This window comes from Physella acuta, unplaced genomic scaffold, assembly GCF_028476545.2.
Source record: "Physella acuta isolate Inbredline_101_S28 unplaced genomic scaffold, ASM2847654v3 ptg001109l, whole genome shotgun sequence".
Lineage (NCBI taxonomy): Eukaryota > Metazoa > Mollusca > Gastropoda > Physidae > Physella > Physella acuta.
The window spans coordinates 189186-208775 of NW_026732626.1; the positions used below are offsets into that span (position 1 = coordinate 189186).

Here is a 19590-nt window from a genome sequence, read left to right on the forward strand (position 1 = left end):
ACCAGCGATGTAAATAACTCACTCGCTGGGAGTCGGCGGTGAATTTACATAATCCTGAGCAAATGCAGGTCGATAAAACAGCGATCAGACGATTACAAGTTTTACACTTGGTTGAGCTGCAAGCGTCACGCGGATTGGTCGAGCTCTTCGTCACGTGATCCAATCACGTGACCATCATGCTGAGTTGAGAAATTTCAAAAAAAAAATTATCCTATATTTTTAGTTTTTTTTTTTTTTTTTTTTTTTTTTTTTTTTTTTTAAAGATGAATTCAACTGAATGGATATCCAACAGCACGACGGCTGTTCTGCTGTCGCCTGTTCTCATCCCGCTAGATGACAACGTTCACGAGAAACAGCTTCTCGACACGACCGGGGCGACGATGGTTGATATCTCCGATAAACCGTGCGGCGAGGCGCTTTCTTCCCAGACCCCGGCGGCCGTCAAACTCCCGGGCTCGCTGGACGCCCTGTTGTACATCGTCATCGTTCTCATGTTCTACGCCTTCAGTATCGTCGTTCTCATGGTCAAGTACATCCGCCGCGAGAGGGAAGAAGCCAACCTAAGGAACTACTACAACGAGTTCGTTTCCCGAGATAAATTCCGATCAGCGCAGTATAAAAACCGACAGTTCATGAGACGGATTTTCGGAAGAAGAAATTCCGGAGACGATCCGGGTTTGTCCGCTATTGAAGAAGAAACCGGAGGAGTCGCTACAACGACGACTTCAGATGTTAGATATAAACCTAAAAATCACTCGCAGACGATAACAAGAAACGGAAATACTTTCAGTCGTTTGGTTGTGGAAGGGGAAGAGGATAGAAAAACGAAAGAGAGTTTTACGTTTTTAAGCGCGAAGAATCAGTTTTGTAAACGGGGTTTTTTTGGTAAGAAGTTCTGTAATAAACAGCTGTGTTCGAAATGTGTTTCTGAAGGAGCGCCGACCATAGACTGGGGGGACGGGAGACACGACCAGACGTGCACCGACCACGGGGTGGCGAGCGAGACGGTGGAAATCCGCCTGTTCAACAACCCCAACTCGCATACAACAACGAACACGTATCAAAGAAGTAGCCGGGACATCGACATCGAAAACAACTACCTGTTCGAGAGAGCCAACAGTATCTTTTTCCCCATCATGGAATGCGATTCGGAAAAGGACTCGGACGAAATCGCAAAGTCCCAGGCCGTTTTCGTAGAAGGGAGGATCAATGATAACGTCCTGTATAGAGGCCCTCTTGCATCGCAGCCGGAAGAGCAGGCCATTGTGTCTTCATGCTCCTTGGAGGTATCCGAACTCCTGGCGAATATGCCTCCTTTAGGCGCGATGAGTAACAGCAACGACATGGATACATTGGATGGGTTATCAAACCTAGACAGCGAGGCCGAGAGTCAGTCTTTGTTGAATTATTCCACCAGCATCAGAGGAACTAATAATATTTTTTCCAGCCAGAATGAAGACGACAACCCGCGAGCTAAAAATCACAGCGCGAGCGAGAAACACGAACAAAGCTGCGAGGGCGAGCGAGGGCACAAAGATCTGAGTGATTTCCTCTCGGAGAGAACCTCCCTGCTCTCCTGCACGCTGTCTATCGCTAACGAGGCGGAAGACGACGACGCCATAACAAATCTCAGCTCATCCAAACACGGCCACAACGGGCTGTCCCACTCGCATTCCAACAGCAACGGCAAAGTCATCGAAGACTTCAAAACGAACGGGAAACTCAAAGAGGAATACAAAACAAACGGAAAACTCAAAGAAGAATTCAAAAGTAACGGCAAATCAATTCTGAATTCCATCTCTAAAACCGTCAGCAGTGACGAAGAAGAGATGATGAAGCTCCTAAGCAATATAACCATGTTGACAGAAGAGTCGGGTGTTTTCAAAAACCTGAAATATTTTCTCCGAAGTTTCTCGAAACACGAGGAGACAGACCAGGCTCACGAGAAATCCAACCTGTTACCTAAAGAAACTTACTTCGGTCCTGGGAGTCCCAAAAGTATTTTCAGCGCGCCGCAGGCGTCCGCGCTAAACGCGCAGTGTGATTCGGAGAACAGAAACACAGATTACGGAGAAATGGATTCCATAGATGATGATTTATTGAACATGGAGGATTGTCAAAACTACGGTAATCGATGGGGTTATACGTACGATGAAGAGGATGAGGTATACTCCGAAGGAGGGAAATCTTCGAGCTTCGGGGAGTATTGTATGGGGGAGACGAGTGACTCGCAGGTGATTGATTTAAGCAAACCACTAGTCCGGAGACAGTTCGATTCAGAGACGAAAAACGGATTAAGCCGGGCTTTTATTGGATTAGAAGACCCTTGGCTTGAAGACATACCTCCGATAAATAAGCCTAATCCAATGGTGGCAGGGTACGGGAATGCGAGGAAAGAGACCAAAGTATGATTCGAAAGAACGCACGCCCGTTCAATAAAAACTGGGTTCATCCATTTTGATCTAGGGGGTGATGTTGATATTTTTCTGATCAATTTTTTTTTTTAAAACGTGCTTACGTCTACGTGTTGTACGTAGCACGTTAAACTTGAGAGTAATCCTAAACTTAACCAGTTACCTAAATGATATGTGGTTATATATGTTGTGTGGGGGTTACAGTTCTTTGTATCTTTGAAGATGATAAAAATTGTTCATACGTGTATCATATGTAACAAAGAGAAAATAAAAATGTATTTGCGTATCCTGTGAAATGTGATCAAATGTATAGTTTATCGATATGAAAATTATTTGCATTTTACAGAAGTTATACGGATATTCCACACAGTAAAAGGACAGGTAATATAGTTCTCTCTTCCCTGTCGGCCCATGGTGGATTAATCTGGCTCATGATTATATGAGGCCCTAAACACGTCCAATGGTGGATTAACCTCGATCAAGATTATCTAAGGCCCTATTCACGTGCAATGTCGGATTAACCTAACTCAAGATTATCTGAGGCCCTACTTAGTTCACATGGAGGATTAACCAGGCTCAAGATTATTCAAAGCACTGTTCACTAACCACGGTGGATTAACCTGATTCAAGATTATCTTAGGCCCATAACACCTCCCATTTGGGAATTAATTTGGAGCGATGTCCTTAGCCGAAGATTATTCGAGGCCCACGTCACCTTTAAATTATACAATATTTATGTCTTATGCCTAAAATAATTTTCTTCAGCCACCGATACACCAGTCTCACATAATACGTCACTACCCACCCCCACCATACATTCACAATAAAAAATATACCGAAGATGCCAGATTACAACAGACGTTACCTACAGAGGATTGTTACATAAACATGACCTAACCCTAACCCAGCGTTTCTTTCAGGCATCTCTCCGTGACACGCACCTACCCCCCCCCCCCCACCCAACCCTGCAAATTTTTTAAAAAGCTTACATTTACATAGAAAAAATAATTACCCACTCCAACCTTCAGGAAAAAAATATCTGAAAGAAACTCTACCCATCAACCATTCGATAATCGAGGTTGTGTTGACGAACAAACTAGTTTTAAAATGCACTTTCCAGACCCTCCCCCCCCCCCTCCTAGGGTTCAATCATTTATGACATTCACACAGGGGAGGAGGGGGGTGTCCGAAAAAGTAGACTTGTGAATGGGGTCCTGGTTCATGAGACTGTCTACTTGTTTACATGTACATCAAATGACGTCACACTCCCAGGAGGTAAGGGGAGGGCGGACTTTTGTGATGAATTGTGACGAAAGGAAAGGGGGAGGGGCAGAAAATGTGAGTTAACTTGCATTTTGGATACTCGTGTTAGAAGAAATAATTTTAATTTAATTTTGAGATTGTAATCGTTTTTTTTTTGTTTTATTTTTTTTTCTGTGAATTTTAATGAAAATTGATCAATATAGGCCTAGTTGTTGACCAACCACTGTGAATGTTTTAATACTCGATCGATCAATGTTTAAAAAAAAATTACTATTTTGAGTGGGTTGTAGACACTGGTAAAAGTATATATTTTCTATATAAATTCTATTTCGTTCGGGTGGACGACGACTCTGCTCCCCCCCCCCCCCTTCCCAATCCCCCTCCTCCCAAGAGATGCCTGGAAGAAACTCTAGATAATCCCAATTTAAAAATTATATTAACAAGAGTCGTAAATCGAAAATAATAATATTAAACTTTCTTTCCTTACAAAAGTTAAATGTAGTTTAATAATTATTGGTTTTTTTTTTGCCATTTATATGAGGGGGGGGTCATTTACATAAGCCATGCGCTAATCATATCTATCATCTTCATTCCTGTGGACCCCTTGTGGAGCAAAGGGACGCAACCACACCTCCCCATCGTACTCCGTTCTGGGCTAATCATATAGGCCCCTTTATATTTGAAAAACATTCGTTTTTCTCAACATATTCTATACGTTTCTTTTAATACTTTTTAACAGATATTACAGAGGGTAAAATCATATCAATTATTAATCAAGATTGCTATGTACTTCAGTGCTCCGCTCATTATACATGAAAGATCACATTCCAGTTTTATGATTTTGATGTACTCTTTCTGAACTTTCAACGTAATCACTTCTAACGAGGTTACAATGTAGAGTGCATGGAGTAACGAGTCTATCTTTGACTTAGTACCGAAAGTAGATTTCACATTTAACTACCAAGTAGAGGTAATAAAATTTCCAGTAGTCTCTTGGAGACTGGTAAGAAGGTATCATAGGCTGAAGATATCTCTATGGGTGACGTTTCTAAATTATCATTTTGTTATGATTCAATAAATAAATAGTCCACCACTCACCAAGGCGAAGATAACCCAACAAATTGAAACACACCAAGAGTTTAAACAGGGTTATGGTCCCTATAGTTGACCCATTCTACGTTTTAGAAATGAGTAGGCGAACTACTCATGTTGATTAGTACTTAGTAAGGGGAGGGTTTAAAATGTTCTAAGCATCTTTAGCAGACATCCTGAGATTCGATTATTTCTTGCATTATAGGTCCTGAGTGTTTATTACTTTAAAAAAAAAAACTTTTCAGAAGGTTCATGCAGTAGTAGTTACTATTCTTCTCTGATCTTATTTGAATGATTATTCTCAGCACTATGCCAAGCTGCCTTGACTTCCCTTAACATCAGTCAGGCATCTATCAGAGCCAAACAGACTCAGAGACGTTTTACAGATTTAAGTCCCATATGCTCTAGCACCAGACCATGCCATCCCTTAACACTTCTCACATCACACAGCCATAACCCAGTGAGTTTACCTGTTAGACCACAGAGTGTGAAATTAAGGACCATGTGGGTCTGTGTAAGGGCCCTAGCCTGTCCAGACCACCTTAATCAGTTTCTTCATCAGTTGATATACATGTAACTAATTTAATAAGGAAACATCAGGCTAAATTTTATAACTATGGTTGCAATAAATAAAAGAATCAGCGACACTGCTTTTAATACTTTCTACTACAGACATTTATTAATCTTAGTCCAGGGTTGAAAATCTAGGTGGGTTTCTTTTTGTCACAATTACCATGCCTTACTTTCATCTCACTTTCAATGATTCCAAATTACTTAACAAATAAATTTATATCTTAAGTAATTTCCTATTGTTTTACTTTGAACATTTTAAAAAAAATTCTCATCCCATCATTAGCTCTAAGGACTAGCTAACTTCTAGCCCACATAAAAAACATCCTTAAAATAAACACTTGGTGATGCAAGATTAAACCTGAACATGTAATTCTTTTTTGGTGTAAAATTTCTATTATAATTTTTTATAAACTATGTTTTCAAACTTTTGATTCAATTTTTATTTTTACATCTTTTTTGTTTTGTTTTCTTTTTGTACCATTTTTTAAATTCAATGTAAACATATTTACTAAAATAATAATGTCCTTATAGCTATATACATACCTCCAACAAAACCAGGGGAGCTTAAAACTTTTATTACAATTAATATGCTTGTACACAAAACAAGAGATCTTCAACAGCAATATAATTTATATGGCGTAATTAAAACAAGATTCATCTGTGTCAACATACATCAACATATAGTAATAAAAAATGTGAACACACTGTTGTTTTTTTATAAAATTGTTCCTTTTTAACAAAAAAATACACAAACTCATGACACCTAAAAGTACTGAACATCAAACAGTATTTTATCTGATCCACTATATGGGAATGAAAAAAACAAAAACACTATTTTTACATGTGTGATTTGTATTATAAACATTGACTATTTTATAAACTAAATACAACTTGCAAGATAAATATTTTTAAAACAATTTATTACCTAATTGTATTTGTATTATTTTTTTTAAAATCAATATAAAAGTGGTTTATGGTTTTGTAACATGACTGGGGAAAATATGTTTAAAATTGAAACATAAATGCAAACAGACCAAATGGTTATAGATGAAGTAGGTTACAAATGAACTATATACATACACCTGCCTGCCTATCCCACAATACAAACATATTTACAACCAGAATATAGTACGGTAGAAATATCATGTACAGTTTTAATTTTTCATTGTGTAGAAATAAACTCTCAAGATTAAAATTTAATTCCGCTGATAATAAAATTTGCTTCACTATAAATTAATTTATTTTTAAAAATTTTGTTTTGGGGAAGGCACAAGTAAGATACTAAAGGGCGTAGCTGATAAAAATTCTACATAAAAAAAAAATTGAACATTCACACATTAAACAGAGGCCACCTGTTTCTCACACATACATCCTCATACACAGCTGCCTAATTAAAAATATGGAGACAACCCTCATGAAATCACCTGCAAAAACAAGAAATCAATTTACCAAACTAAGAATGTTTATTTTACTGAATAATTAACATTGATTAAATAATAATTACAACACAAAATAAGAGTACCCATGATCCTACTAAGAAAATATACTACAAAAAAAAAAAAAACTCACCTCTCTCACAGTATCCTTGATGAAATCTTTACGATCAGACAAGTCAAATGAAGGGTATTTGGCGTAAACCTGACAAAACAATGTATACATTTTTATTTTTACTCAAAACAGAGAGTTAAATCAAAATGCACCAAAGGCTAATTCCTGAGAAAATGTTTTTAAAACAACTGACCTGTTTTACCACTGTTTTCATGGTCACAGTTTCCAGGTCTGCACCATCTAATATTTTCTTTACTAGTTCTTTGATCTCATCATTCTGAAATACCAGTGTGAACAAAATAATATTTGATAACCATCACACCAATAAGACTGTACTACTTTGTCTCACAAAAAACATAACTCAAAATTAGCCTTGCTTTGGGCCATAATAATGTTATTTTAACATCAACTTGGACCTTTCTACTGGTGGTAGGCTTTTAGAGTTTATGTTTATAGAGCTCCTGCAAGCAATGAATTTTTCTAGAACAGGTATCCTGCTAATGCAACTTTAGTAAAGAAGTTGTTGGTAAACGAATAGTTAAATGACAACAAACAAGCTGGATCTTCACAAGTATGCACCCTATTTTTAACCAAACTACTACTTAACACCAATCACAAATTTACTTTGACAAGTGGTCAAGCTAATTGCCTCCCTTTAACCAGTAGAACTCGTTCAGACCAGGATACGTTTCAGATGGGCTTATTGTATGTGGCTCAACAAGGGTTTTCTTTTGGTCATCACATGCAGAACATCAGTGAACTCAAACAACAGTTAATGAAACTTAGTTGGGGGAGATAAAAAAAAGCAAGAGCACTTACAGAAGGTGGAGAGTTTTTAGCAATTTTAGCTATTGGTTCGTCTTCAGAATCTGCAGACAAACTATCTGACAAGTCATCAGACACTGAAAGAAAAAAAGGTTAAAAACCACTATATTTGGATATAGAGTTTAATATATCAAAGTAGTATCTTAAGCCCAAGTTATATATGGAACAATACCTAAATTCAAAATAATATATTATCACACAAAATGAATAGCTAGCAAACAAAAAAAATATTTACCAATCTTTTTCTTGGCAGCTGGCTTCTTTGTTTCTTTCTTTCCTTTTTCTTTCTTGCCATTTTCTTTGCTCACCTTTTTAGCTGGTGTCTTCTTAGGTTCTGCCTTTGCTTTCTTCTTCTTGGGAGCCTAAAAACCATTATGAATCCAAAAAAATATCACTGCATCTAACAATTTAATCTCAAAGGCTTACTTACTACTGTACTCTACTGTAGTTTATAAAGAGAGTACGATGGATTTTTTTTTTAAATTTAAGGGCATATTGAACCAATTAATGTGAAAAACTAACAATTTGCAAATCATTATCTTAAAGCATTCTTTGGCTAACTGTTTACCTCTTCTTCACTTTCTTCCTCCTCTTCTTCTTCCTCCTCCTCTTTTTCTTCTTCCTGATCATCTTCATCAGCATCCTCATCTTCTCCTGAACCGGACTCATCTTTATCTTCCTTCTCTTTCTTTGCAGATCCTTTGGATGTCCTTTTTCTTTTAGTGCCTTTCTTTTTACTACCAGACTTTGAAGATTCTACAGAGAAAAGAATGTAATGAACAAAGTTTCTAAAATAATAGCAAGTCATGAAAAGTGAAAGCAATAATGTCAAGAAAGAAGATGTATTAGCTTATAATAGCACAAGGACAACACAGAAGTTGTGTTCCCTCACTTTATGCAGGAGTTCTTTTCCAGAACCACCAGTGTTAAGGGAATCCCCACACATGAGGGAGGCTATACTTAATTTATATATGGTATCAATTCATATTCCTAATTTGTTAAAAATGTCTATAACAGAAAATACATTCCAGACAGAACTTTTAAAAAATGGCTTTCTGGCCATCACAATGTTTCGAATTTATTTCCTTCTCCCTGAACATCCCAACTTTGTAAATATGATGGATCGGGTTAGGCTTAATTCATAATCTCTCTAGACAGGCAGTGAATTTTACAGTTTGATGTAAAATTCATATAAACTTTAACCCAATACCGGCAGGAGCACCAAAAGACAACATTTTTCAATCACTGCACTTTTTTAAAAAGCATTTTACACAAAATTGGTAAAAAGTTTATTATGTATGAGGTTAATGGCATAATATTTTATTACTAATAAAATTAAAATGACACTAATCCCAGAAAAATGTTAACAAAACACTACTTTTTATGTAATTCTATAAATTTATTTTAAATGTTAAAAAAATTCAACGTAGTCACTGGAGCTCTTTTCTTTTTCAATGCTTAAAATAAAGCCAGATTTGACTACAGAGGTATTTTAATTACATTTAATTCTACTAATTTGCCTACAATTTCAAGAAAAATACTTTAGTAAAATTGTAAAATCGAAACAACGTAAATAAAACTTATTATTTCCCACTTCCTCCTTTATCTTCAAAATCTCATTACCAACAGGACTTCCTCCAATATGTGTAAATAAACATAGTTGGCCCACTGCAATGTAACGGACTGTACCACACACAAAATTCTCTTGCGATTATGGCACAACTAGTTCAAAAACACACAAGTTTAGTAGAACTACAAGAGAAAAAAAAAACTTACTTTTTTCTTTGACTTTTAGACCATTATCTTTAGGTTCCATCAAGAATTCCTCTATTCTATCGACAAGATTTGGTTTTGTGCCACTTCTCTCCAAACCCAACACTATACAGATGAATTTGAGCTCCATTATGACCATCCTAAAAAAAAAAGAGAAAAAAATTTTAGCATATAAAAAATATGGCATTTGTTCAAACAAAATAATAAACAGTCCAGTTCATTTTTTAAGATTATTAATAGAAAATATAAAAAGAAGTTTTGGTCCTCAACAGTCAAAAGTAAGTATAAATGCAAACAAAAATAAGCCTTTACATTTTAAAGTCAAGAGAAGACATATAGCTTTGCAGATATTTAGTTAGTTTAGCTAATTTTCTCCACAACCTCATATTGTAAATAAAAGACTGACTAACAAACTGTTCAATTTCTTTTTGTTTTTAAACCAGCTTTGAAACCATTCACTTTTTTAAAGAAATTTTCAATTCTGAAAAACTCTGGTAGGAACGTGCCATTTGTGCTGTGGTTTTGAGTCCGAAATCAAAGCTCTATCAATCTAAATCAAATGAACAACAAAACAAAGATAACTTACTTATTCAAGACTGACATCCTCTTTTCATGTTCTTTAGAGTCTTTTGAATGTGAAAATCCAGAAAACTGTTTAATATTTTTCTTGATAATCATGTTGGTACCAGGGCGTAGGAACAGCACCCTGTGCAAGGGCTTTAAATCTATAGCTTTTGCTGAATTAATCTGATACTCAACTAAAATAAAACAAAATATGTAAAAAGTGTAAGCTTAATTACATCAATAAAACATTCTCTATTACATTAAAATGTATGTGAAATCACCTTTGTGGCAAACGATATCTATGAAATAGATGAGTGTCCAACTTAATGAATTCTATGATAATATGCCATACATAAATTAACAATGCATTAAGTAGGCCTACTTACTGTATGGAATATCCCCGAGTTTAACCCCAGAGCCTTCTTCAAATTCAACTTTTTTCTTTTCTTGAGGAGCGACCATCATAGTTGCTGAAAGTCTCTCAACTTTCTTTTTTTCACGTTTGCCTTCTACGACTAATGGAACTTCAAGCAATCCAGCTGAAATGATACAAATGATATCCAATTTTTGGAAAAGTAAGCAAAACAGGCTATCAAATAATGCAGGCAATAAGGGCAGATACAAAAAACAAACAATAAAAACTCACGTGGCAATTCTTCCTCCTCCTCCTCAGACTCATCATCTTCTTTTTCTTCTGTATCCTCTTCTTTGGTATCCTTTTCTTCTTTTTTCTCCACTTTTTTAACTGCCTTTTTAGGCTTCTCCTCTTTCTTTAGACTTTTACTATCTTTTTTGGAATTTTTTTCATCCTTTTTAGGATTCTGTGTTTCTTTCTTGGTCTCATCATCTTCTGCTACCTTTTTAGTTTCTTTGCCTTCCGAAGCATCGGTTTCAGGCTAAAATATAGTTAAATTAAACACTAGTAGCAAATAAAAAAATAAGACTGAAGAATATTTTTAATACATATGTTTAGTTTTATGGCTTAAAAGTACTACTGGAATATAGTTATGGTTAGTAGTTCTTTCATCTATTTCTTAAAATTTCTTCATTCTTTCTGTCTTTGTTGGTACACTAATTTTAGGGTATATAGGGCCTAATTATTTTTATTAATTAGGCCTAGGCCTACTAAAATTAGGTAAACGGAAAAAAAGTCTCAGGAAAAAAAAACACAGAAAAAAGTCACAGTTTTTGCTAGGAAAAAAAGTCACAGTGGAAAAATTGTATCGGAAAAAAAGTCACAGAAATAAAGTCACAAAAATCTTTTTAAAAAAATTTATTATTAATTTGTTAAGAATTGTAAAATTTTGTATGTTTATTGTTGTGGGTTGTATTTTTTGATAGCATAAATTATTTATAGACGAAAGCATTATGATTTTTAACAATTGTAAGTAAAAATTCTCTAAGATAATTAACACAACAATCTCAACATTTGTTAAGTATTTAGTTAAATACGCGGTAGAAAAGTTAATTATAAAAGAAATTTAGGCACATTTTGCCGTAGGCTATTCTCTGGTCGGCCTCTCCTCAGTAGGCATTGTCCGAACATATTTTGTGTTGTTGACGTTATGCGTCATCGACAGCCTTTGAACCTTGTCGGCTTTCTGTTTTGATCTTAAGTTTTGTTATGTAATGAGCGTGATAAATGTGGTTGAACTAATCATAACTATTGTTGCCATGAGTTGAGGGCAGCAAGTCAGATGAACTTACCACTTCACAGTAATTTAATATTGGTATTTTAAAAAAAACACGATGAAAAACGTGGACTTTGGAGCATTCTATTAAATGCTACTAATCTTAAGTTTAAAATAATTACAATCTACATACTTCATAATAAATATTTTTAGATTTTTATAAAAATTCCTATGCGTATACAGCCTAGACACATTACATCACATTTCATTAATCCTAAGTTAATTTGCACTCTCTAAATATTTAATACATAAAAGTATTAACAAATATCATGTGAATATATATTTGTGACTTTTTTTCCTGTGACTTTTTTTCTGTGTTTTTTTTCCTGTGACTTTTTTTCCTACAATCTAAAATTAATGATGCACCTTCTTTTCAAATTAATAGCCATGGCTGATTTTACGTACCTAAAGCAATAGATTGCCCAATAAAATATAATCTTGGCAGGAATGTAACATAAGCTATAAGTAAGACTGTAAGACATTTGAGTGAGTGATTTGTTTTGGACTCATTTATTTTGTATTAAATAAATGGCTGACTTGGTCAAGACTTGGTGGAAGTGGAAAGGAATCATAGATCTAGATCTAGCTTGTAGCTAGACTTAGCTATAAAATAATAGACTAGCTATGTCTAATTTATTTGGAACTAGATCTAGTCTAAATAGACTGAGATCTAGATCTAATCTAGCTAGATCTAGATCTAGTCTAGATTTCTAGATTCTCACCTACTTGGACGAAAAAAACGCTAACTGGGTTATCGACAATAGGTTATTTTCTCGGAATCTTAAATTTGGATGCGGTGTAAAGTATCATAAACTTAATTAATTCATAGGAAATGATCGACAAATATTTTAACTTTAACATAAGTGTAGCTGATATCGCTAAGAAACACATGATATGATAATAAATTACCTTTTCGTTTCCTGATTTCGAATCTTTTTCTTCGTCTGCCATTTAAAGTGTTGTTATTGAACATGCAGAAAAATGGCGCATGAGTTGAAATTAACCAATCGTATGTGCTTTAACAAAAACGCAATTGCGGGATCCTAAAAATGTCGCACTTTCGTGCTAGTATTTAAAGAAACAAAAGAAAATTATGTTAATTATTAAATATAAATCTATGTTGTGTGTTACTTTTTCTAAACGCAAATACAATTATATTAGTGATCTTTATTGTGAAAGAAAGTGGTTGTCCATAAAAACTGAAGGGAGTCGTTCTTCTGCTACTTAGTGAAACGAGGAAGGCAGAGTTTCTTCCAGGCATCTCTTACGCCCCCCCGAAAAATTTTTACCGCCCCCCCCCCCCCGAACGAAATGAAATTTATATAATTTATATAGAAAATATATACTTTTAACAGTGTCCGCCCCCCCCCCCCCCGAAGAAAGTTTACCGCCCCCCCCCCCCCCCCCCCCGAAGATTTCAAGTGCCCCCCGGAGAAAAAAGTCTGGAAGAAACACTGGAGGAAGGGCGCTAAGATTAGCCTAATATTATAACGCAGCATATGTGTGCATATTTTTACAAAAGTTAATGAGTAAACTAACTATTGACCTTTATTTAACTCGCTTATAGATCTAAGGTTTAGTTAAAATGTGTTTAAAATAGCTCTTAATTACTACCCCTAAATTACTCGGTTTAGTCTGTTTAATAATGGTAGTCGTCGATAAAATGACATGATAAAGAATGTATCAGATTTTAAACACGTAGGCCTACACACTTGACTTATTGTCGTACGTCGTTATTTAAGCCACGGCCCATTTAAATAACGTACAAAGTTCTTCCCCGCCCCATCAAAAAGCCCTTGCTAATAGTAACAAAACGTAGTATGTTCTTGCTCATTTTTTTTTCATTAAACGCCCTACAAATAATTCGGCCTATAAGCTATGTCACATTTCCTTATCCACTCCCCGCATAGCTGTTAGTCTGTCGCTCCTCCCGGGACGTAGGTAGAATTTAGAAAATCTACCCCGCCCCCAACGAAATGGAATTTATATGGAAATGGAAAACATAAAATTTTACAAGTGCCCCCCCCCCCCCGTAGAAAGAAGTCTGGAAGGAACACTGCTAACTATCCCCAGGTGTATCTAATCTTGGTGTCTTCTTCCAGGTCACATCTCTAGGTTTTCTTTGATCGGCCTATTTCCTTTAGTCCTGTGGATTCTACGTGAGGTCCTGTCTTGTTATGCTGAATACAGGCTGCCATCTATGGCTCGGAGACTTGGAGGGTTACGAAGACAAATACTGATAGGCTATAGGCATTCGCAGAGTTTCTTCCAGGCATCTCTTCGGGGGGGCAAAGCCCCCCCCCCCCCCCCCCCGAAAATTTTTTACCACCCCCCCCCCCCCCGAACGAAATGAAATTTATATAATTTATATAGAAAATATATACTTTTAACAGTGTCCGCCCCCTGAAGAAAGTCTACCGCCCCCCCGCAAATTTCAAGTGCCCCCCCCCCCCCGGAGAAAAAAGTCTAGAAGAAACACTGGGCATTCGTAAACAAATGCTTACGACATATACTTACAGTGGCATAGGCAGGGGGGTTAGGGGGGTCATAACCCCTCCCCCATAGACCCCTCGGTATATATATAAGGTATGAGGGGGTGTAAATCGAAAGTTTGAGGGGAGTGCAAATCGAAAGTTTGTCCCCGGGTAAAAATTTGAACCCCCCTCCCCCCCCCCCCCCCCCCCCCATGAGACGATCCTGGCTACGCTACTGTATACTTAAAATAAGATGGGCAGACAAAATATCAAACAAAGACCTGTGGCAAATTTTAAAGCAACAGCCAATAGAGAAAGATATCAAGGCCCATAAATGGGGATGGATCGGACACACATTAAGAAAAGAAAAAGAAAACATCGCAAAACATGCTTTGGACTGGAATCCCCAGGGGAAAAGGAGGGTGGGCCGGCCAAGGAAGACATAGAGAAGAACGGTTGAAGAAGAAGCGAAAACAGCTGGGCTCACATGGGCACAGATTAAAGGAGCAGCCCAAAACCGAGTCCGCTGGAGATGTGTGGTTGCAGCTCTTTGCTCCACAGGGGCCACAAAGGAGTGATGATGATGATGATGATCTGGTGAGGGTGTAACTACCTCTCCCAGTGCCCTCTCTAAAAGTTTGTACACAATAAAGACAATGTAAGTTGAGCTTAAATAATTATTTCCACAGTATTTTTAAATACATGAACAGCGGGGGAGTACGTGACATAGAGTGACTGCTAATTCAGTCCTCCGAATGCACAATATACGTGAGAGTAGAGAAGAAAAAAAGAGTAAGTGTGTTTACATTAATTAAATGAAAATAAAGTTCATGATTATGCTAGGCACGTTATAGGCCTACTTTATTTTTAGCTGTGGACTAGCGATGTCCATGTTTTTATTTTACCCCCCTTGAAACCTCTCCTGGGAGCTTGTATAGTTTCCGATGGGTGGGTGGGGGTGGGGGGAGTGATTCTGGTTAAAGTTTACATGGTGCATTTTTTTTTCCCGACCAAGCCTTGACAAATTGCAAAATACAATAATTACAAAACAAAATCGAGAAGGGTTAATTTAATAAAGACTTTCTTTTTAAAAAAAACACTGACATACTCATTACAGCACTGATCCTGGCGGATTTTTCCAGGTGTCCCAGTCCACCCCTGTAGTTATGTATCTCAGTGGCGTAGCGAGGTCGGGTGTCACCCGGTGCGGCAATTAATGGTGTCACCCCCCCCCCCCTTGCTACGTCTCTGATGTATCTCATTTAGATTTAGTGGCATAATCATTCTCTTCCAGGCATCTCTTCGGGGGGGGGGGGGGGTTATATAGTAAACATATACCTTTACAAGTGTCCGCCCCCCCCCCCTCCGGAAAATATCAAGTGCCCCCACCCCCCTTCCCCCCAGAGAAAAAAGTCTGGAAGAAACACTGGGCATAACCCGACACCGTGAAAGCGGGGTTTTTTTTTTTTTTTTTTGACTTATCTTAGGAGACATGGAGCCAACATAAATGTCTGGTCAAACGGCTTTCTACAACAGCCAAACACCAAAAAGAAGTTCGATAAGTGCTTGTTGATCAAAAGGCAATTTCGAACCGAACTATAAGGTAATGTTGATTGGTTAAGGGACCAAACCTCGCGGTGTACAGTTTTTGTCCATGACCCATACAACGGGTTTTATCTCTGGTCCGTTTTCAAAATATTTGATTAGGTGGTGGCAGAGGCGCCCCCCCCATATATTTTTATATATAATTCAAAATAGCAGCTAAATTAGCTTATTTTGGCGCCCCTAGGGTCGGCGCCCGGGGACATATGTACCCATCCCGCTCGACCCCCGTCGCTACGCCTCTGAATGGTGGTGAGGGCTTATGTTCCGAGGAGGGGTGGGGGGGGGGGGGGCAAGTCTACTGCTCCTCCCCGAAAAAAATATAATTTATATAGACAATATAACTTTTATTATTTTCCGCCCACCCGCTCTCGGAAAATTTATCCCCCCCCCTCCGAGAACAAAATATGAAAGTAACACTGGCTTACACACAATGGCTCTACCGATCCGCCAATGACTACACGAAGATACACGGTATATAACAAAATATCACATCATTTTACTCACATATTCATGTGCTAAATGACTGAAATGTAAGTATCCCTTAACACTTTTATAATGGAGCTAACTTGTGAATTCCCGATGTTTTAAAGGATTCCTAATGTACGATATGCTCCGTGCCAAACATTCATACATAATACATTTATATCAATATTTTCCACAAAAGTGTTTAAAAAGTTACATATTATTTCTGTCGTGGGGTGGAGGGGTGTGGTGCTACCCCAATCTACACTCGCTTATGATCATGGTCTAGGCTAGAGCCCAGGCATAAAAATTCTTTCGATAAGCCATGTCTGTGATAGCCGATTTAGGCTCCCAGAAACGACAATCTAATTTATCTAAATATAGATGTAGGTCTACCCTATGGAAAATCCAGAGCAAGAATGAGAATAACAATGGTAAGTTTGGAGCGTAGGTTTCGTAAAATATGTATAATATATAGATCTAGATATATTTAGCATTATTTAAATAGTCCGAAAATGTATTTCTGATTGCGTGTTCTTCGCGAATAAGACTAAACACTTAAAATTGTATATTATACGCGATTTATTCGGTCTTAAATAATTGTTTTCGACATAAAATCTGCTTTTTATATATGCCTAATTTTATAAAATGTTATAGGATTTCATGGCTATGAAATTTGAAATGTTCTAAGCAACCTTTAAGTACCAAACGTTGAGGACACAGAGGTATACTCATCACGACTGTGTGGCGTTTAATTTCATTGTTTATATTTGTCTTTAAAAAAAGGTTTTTGTGCAGACTTAACTATTTTCATGTTTTTACTCTTTCGAAACGTAAACAAGGGATGTAATAATAACTAATAATGAGCAGAATAATGTATATTTTAACACGATTTAAGTTACCTTAAAATAAGATTAATACTTAATGAAAATTGCTAAGCTATAATCTATATAAGCTATACTTAACGGACGAAAAAAAGACATTTACTGATTTAATCTCGGCCCTGTTTAATTTTAATGTTTAAAAATGTAATACAAAAAAACTGTCTTAATTATTTCCCTTGGATATTTATTTATACTTACAAATTATTCATATTTATCGTTACATCGTGAGCACTTTACAAATTATACACTTACAATAAAATGTAAAATATTATTCTGTTTTGAAAAATATATACATTTAAAGACTTTCTGCAAAGTTGATTATATAAAATACAAAAACACTTTTTTTACAACCTTTAACTTTTTAAAATTAAATAGCGCTATGTATGCTATGCGCAACTGTTCGTCGTTAGCTTTGCGCAGTGGCGGTACCATAGCCAATGAGGTTTTACCGAGGCGTGGTTATTGCTAGTTGAAAACTATTCCCAATACCCCGCACGGACGACCCTAACAGGTCGGCCAGTGCAATTTTTTACAGCTCTTACGGGGGCTAAATTTTCCTAATGAAATGATTGGTACATAAGAAAGTCCAAACGCACATACTATATGTACACCATGAATTTTGATAGTTTTAGAAAAAAATAAAGCTGATGACTTCTTTGCTCGCATACAGTTTGAGATAACCTCAATAAAAACTTGGGGGGTATAAATTGCGCTATATGACTTCAAGAGATACATTAAATATTATAAAAAATTCTGTTTAAAACTGAACAAAAAACAAGACATGTGTTTTATTATAATTATTTTAAAAAGCCTATTATTTACTTTAAAACAGGCCTAGAGACTTCAAATAATATATTAATTAATATAAAGAGCTAAATTCTACATCTAGAACTAGAATCTAGATCTAGAAATCTAGTAGTCTATAAAGAGAAGCAAACAGAAGAAAACAAGTTGCATTTGTTTAATTGTCTAACGCATTTTAGAAGAAGTAATTTAATTTAAAAGTAATTTTTCAAACGAAAACCAATCCTTAGCCGACCTTAGCTGTGTTTTCACAATCTCTGTATAGTGGAGGCTATAGCCTCGGTTATTTATTGCGGTTGTCAACTAGTCGCATGAGGATATATTTATTAGGCCTAACTAGCGGCGTAGGCCTAACTGTATTACATATTGTCGCATTGACAGATTGGCTTTAAAATCTCTATTTTTTAAAAAAACTTTTAAAATTTACATAAAATACAATACAATTACTTATTTATTAAATATGTGAGATATTTTAGTGTGAATCGCGATCCCTACAGTTTAGTTTTAAAAGCATTTAAAATACGTGAAGTAGTTTGCAATCAAGATTTGAGTTCGAATTCAGTATCTGGCAACCTTCAAATGGGAAGCAACATCAACAAACTTACCATCGTCGCATAATCTGTTTGCCTTTGAAATAAAATAAAAAATACTTAGATCTAGATCTAACTAGATTCTACATGTAAGCCACTATCAAATTGATATTATTTTAAGGAGTGATCATAATTTTTTATTTGGTGTAGGCCTATACACTAAGAAGTTAGAATGACATTATTTTTTATTATAAACGGAGTTATGTCTAGATCAGCCAGATCTAGAATCTAGATCTAGAATCTAGATCTAGTCTAGGTCTACAGTCTACACTACAGTCTACCTACTCTTACCCTTACGCTGCGCTGCTAACTAAAAGATTACTAAAAGAATCTCTTTATTTATTTTTTACTTACTCAGACTTATTAAATTATTAAGTACTAGACTAGTCTAGAAATCTACAGTTGATCTTAACTCAGAGGCTAGAGTTACAGAGTAGAGTTAGCAGTTAGACTCGTCTATAAGAAGTCTAAAAGTAAACTCTTAGTCTTAAGTCTTAGACTCTCATTCTCAAGAAGACTAGTCTCACTATTAGAATATAGATTCTAGATCTAGCGCAAGTCGAGTGACTTGATCAAGTTCTAGAAAAATAGAATAATAGATTTTCTAGTTTAGTTGGTGTGGGAGTCGGCTAAGGTAGCGGCTAAGGGTATGACATGGCCTACTGGTAGAACGCTAGACTGCTAACCTGAAAATCTTGAACTCTTGAGTTTACTTCCTGGGCTATCCTAATATATTTAAATATATAAAAGCCCATGTGCGCACTTGTCTCTCTCTCTGTCCACAAAATATTTTCACAGGCTACAGAGTTTCTTCCAGGCATTTATATAGTAACCTTACACTTTTACTAGTGTCCGCCCCCCGAAAAATGTTGACCGCCCCCCCCTGAAAATATTAACTGCCCCTTCCCCGGAGAAGAAAGTCTTGAAGAAACACTGACAGGCTATGATATTAGTATCTTCAGCGATATATGGAGAACTTGATACAGACTTTTGTTGAAAATAATATGTTAGATGTTTTAAATGTAAAA

General features: G+C 36.3%; 2 protein-coding genes and 1 non-coding gene across 3 annotated transcripts; 2 read left to right on the plus strand and 1 right to left on the minus strand.

The window, feature by feature from the left end:
- The first annotated feature begins 263 nt into the window (after positions 1-263).
- On the plus strand, positions 264-2464 carry LOC131955833 (uncharacterized). Its single transcript, XM_059320116.1, has one exon. It carries the CDS (start codon positions 264-266, stop codon positions 2409-2411), a length of 2148 nt encoding a protein of 715 aa, XP_059176099.1. The 3' UTR covers positions 2412-2464.
- Positions 2465-5901: 3437 nt separating this feature from the next.
- Positions 5902-12775, minus strand: LOC131955832 (protein DEK). Its single transcript, XM_059320115.1, has 11 exons — positions 12653-12775; positions 10699-10948; positions 10439-10591; positions 10075-10246; positions 9492-9628; positions 8284-8471; positions 7951-8077; positions 7710-7792; positions 7084-7167; positions 6912-6980; positions 5902-6766 (listed from the first exon to the last, which is right to left on the minus strand). The coding sequence occupies exons 1-11, from the start codon at positions 12692-12694 to the stop codon at positions 6755-6757; spliced, it is 1317 nt and encodes a 438-aa protein (XP_059176098.1). The 5' UTR covers positions 12695-12775; the 3' UTR covers positions 5902-6754.
- Positions 12776-17576: 4801 nt separating this feature from the next.
- LOC131955839 (U4 spliceosomal RNA) lies at positions 17577-17715 on the plus strand. The gene has a single exon (XR_009388895.1). It is a non-coding gene; the product is annotated as a U4 spliceosomal RNA (small nuclear RNA).
- Positions 17716-19590: the final 1875 nt, after the last annotated feature.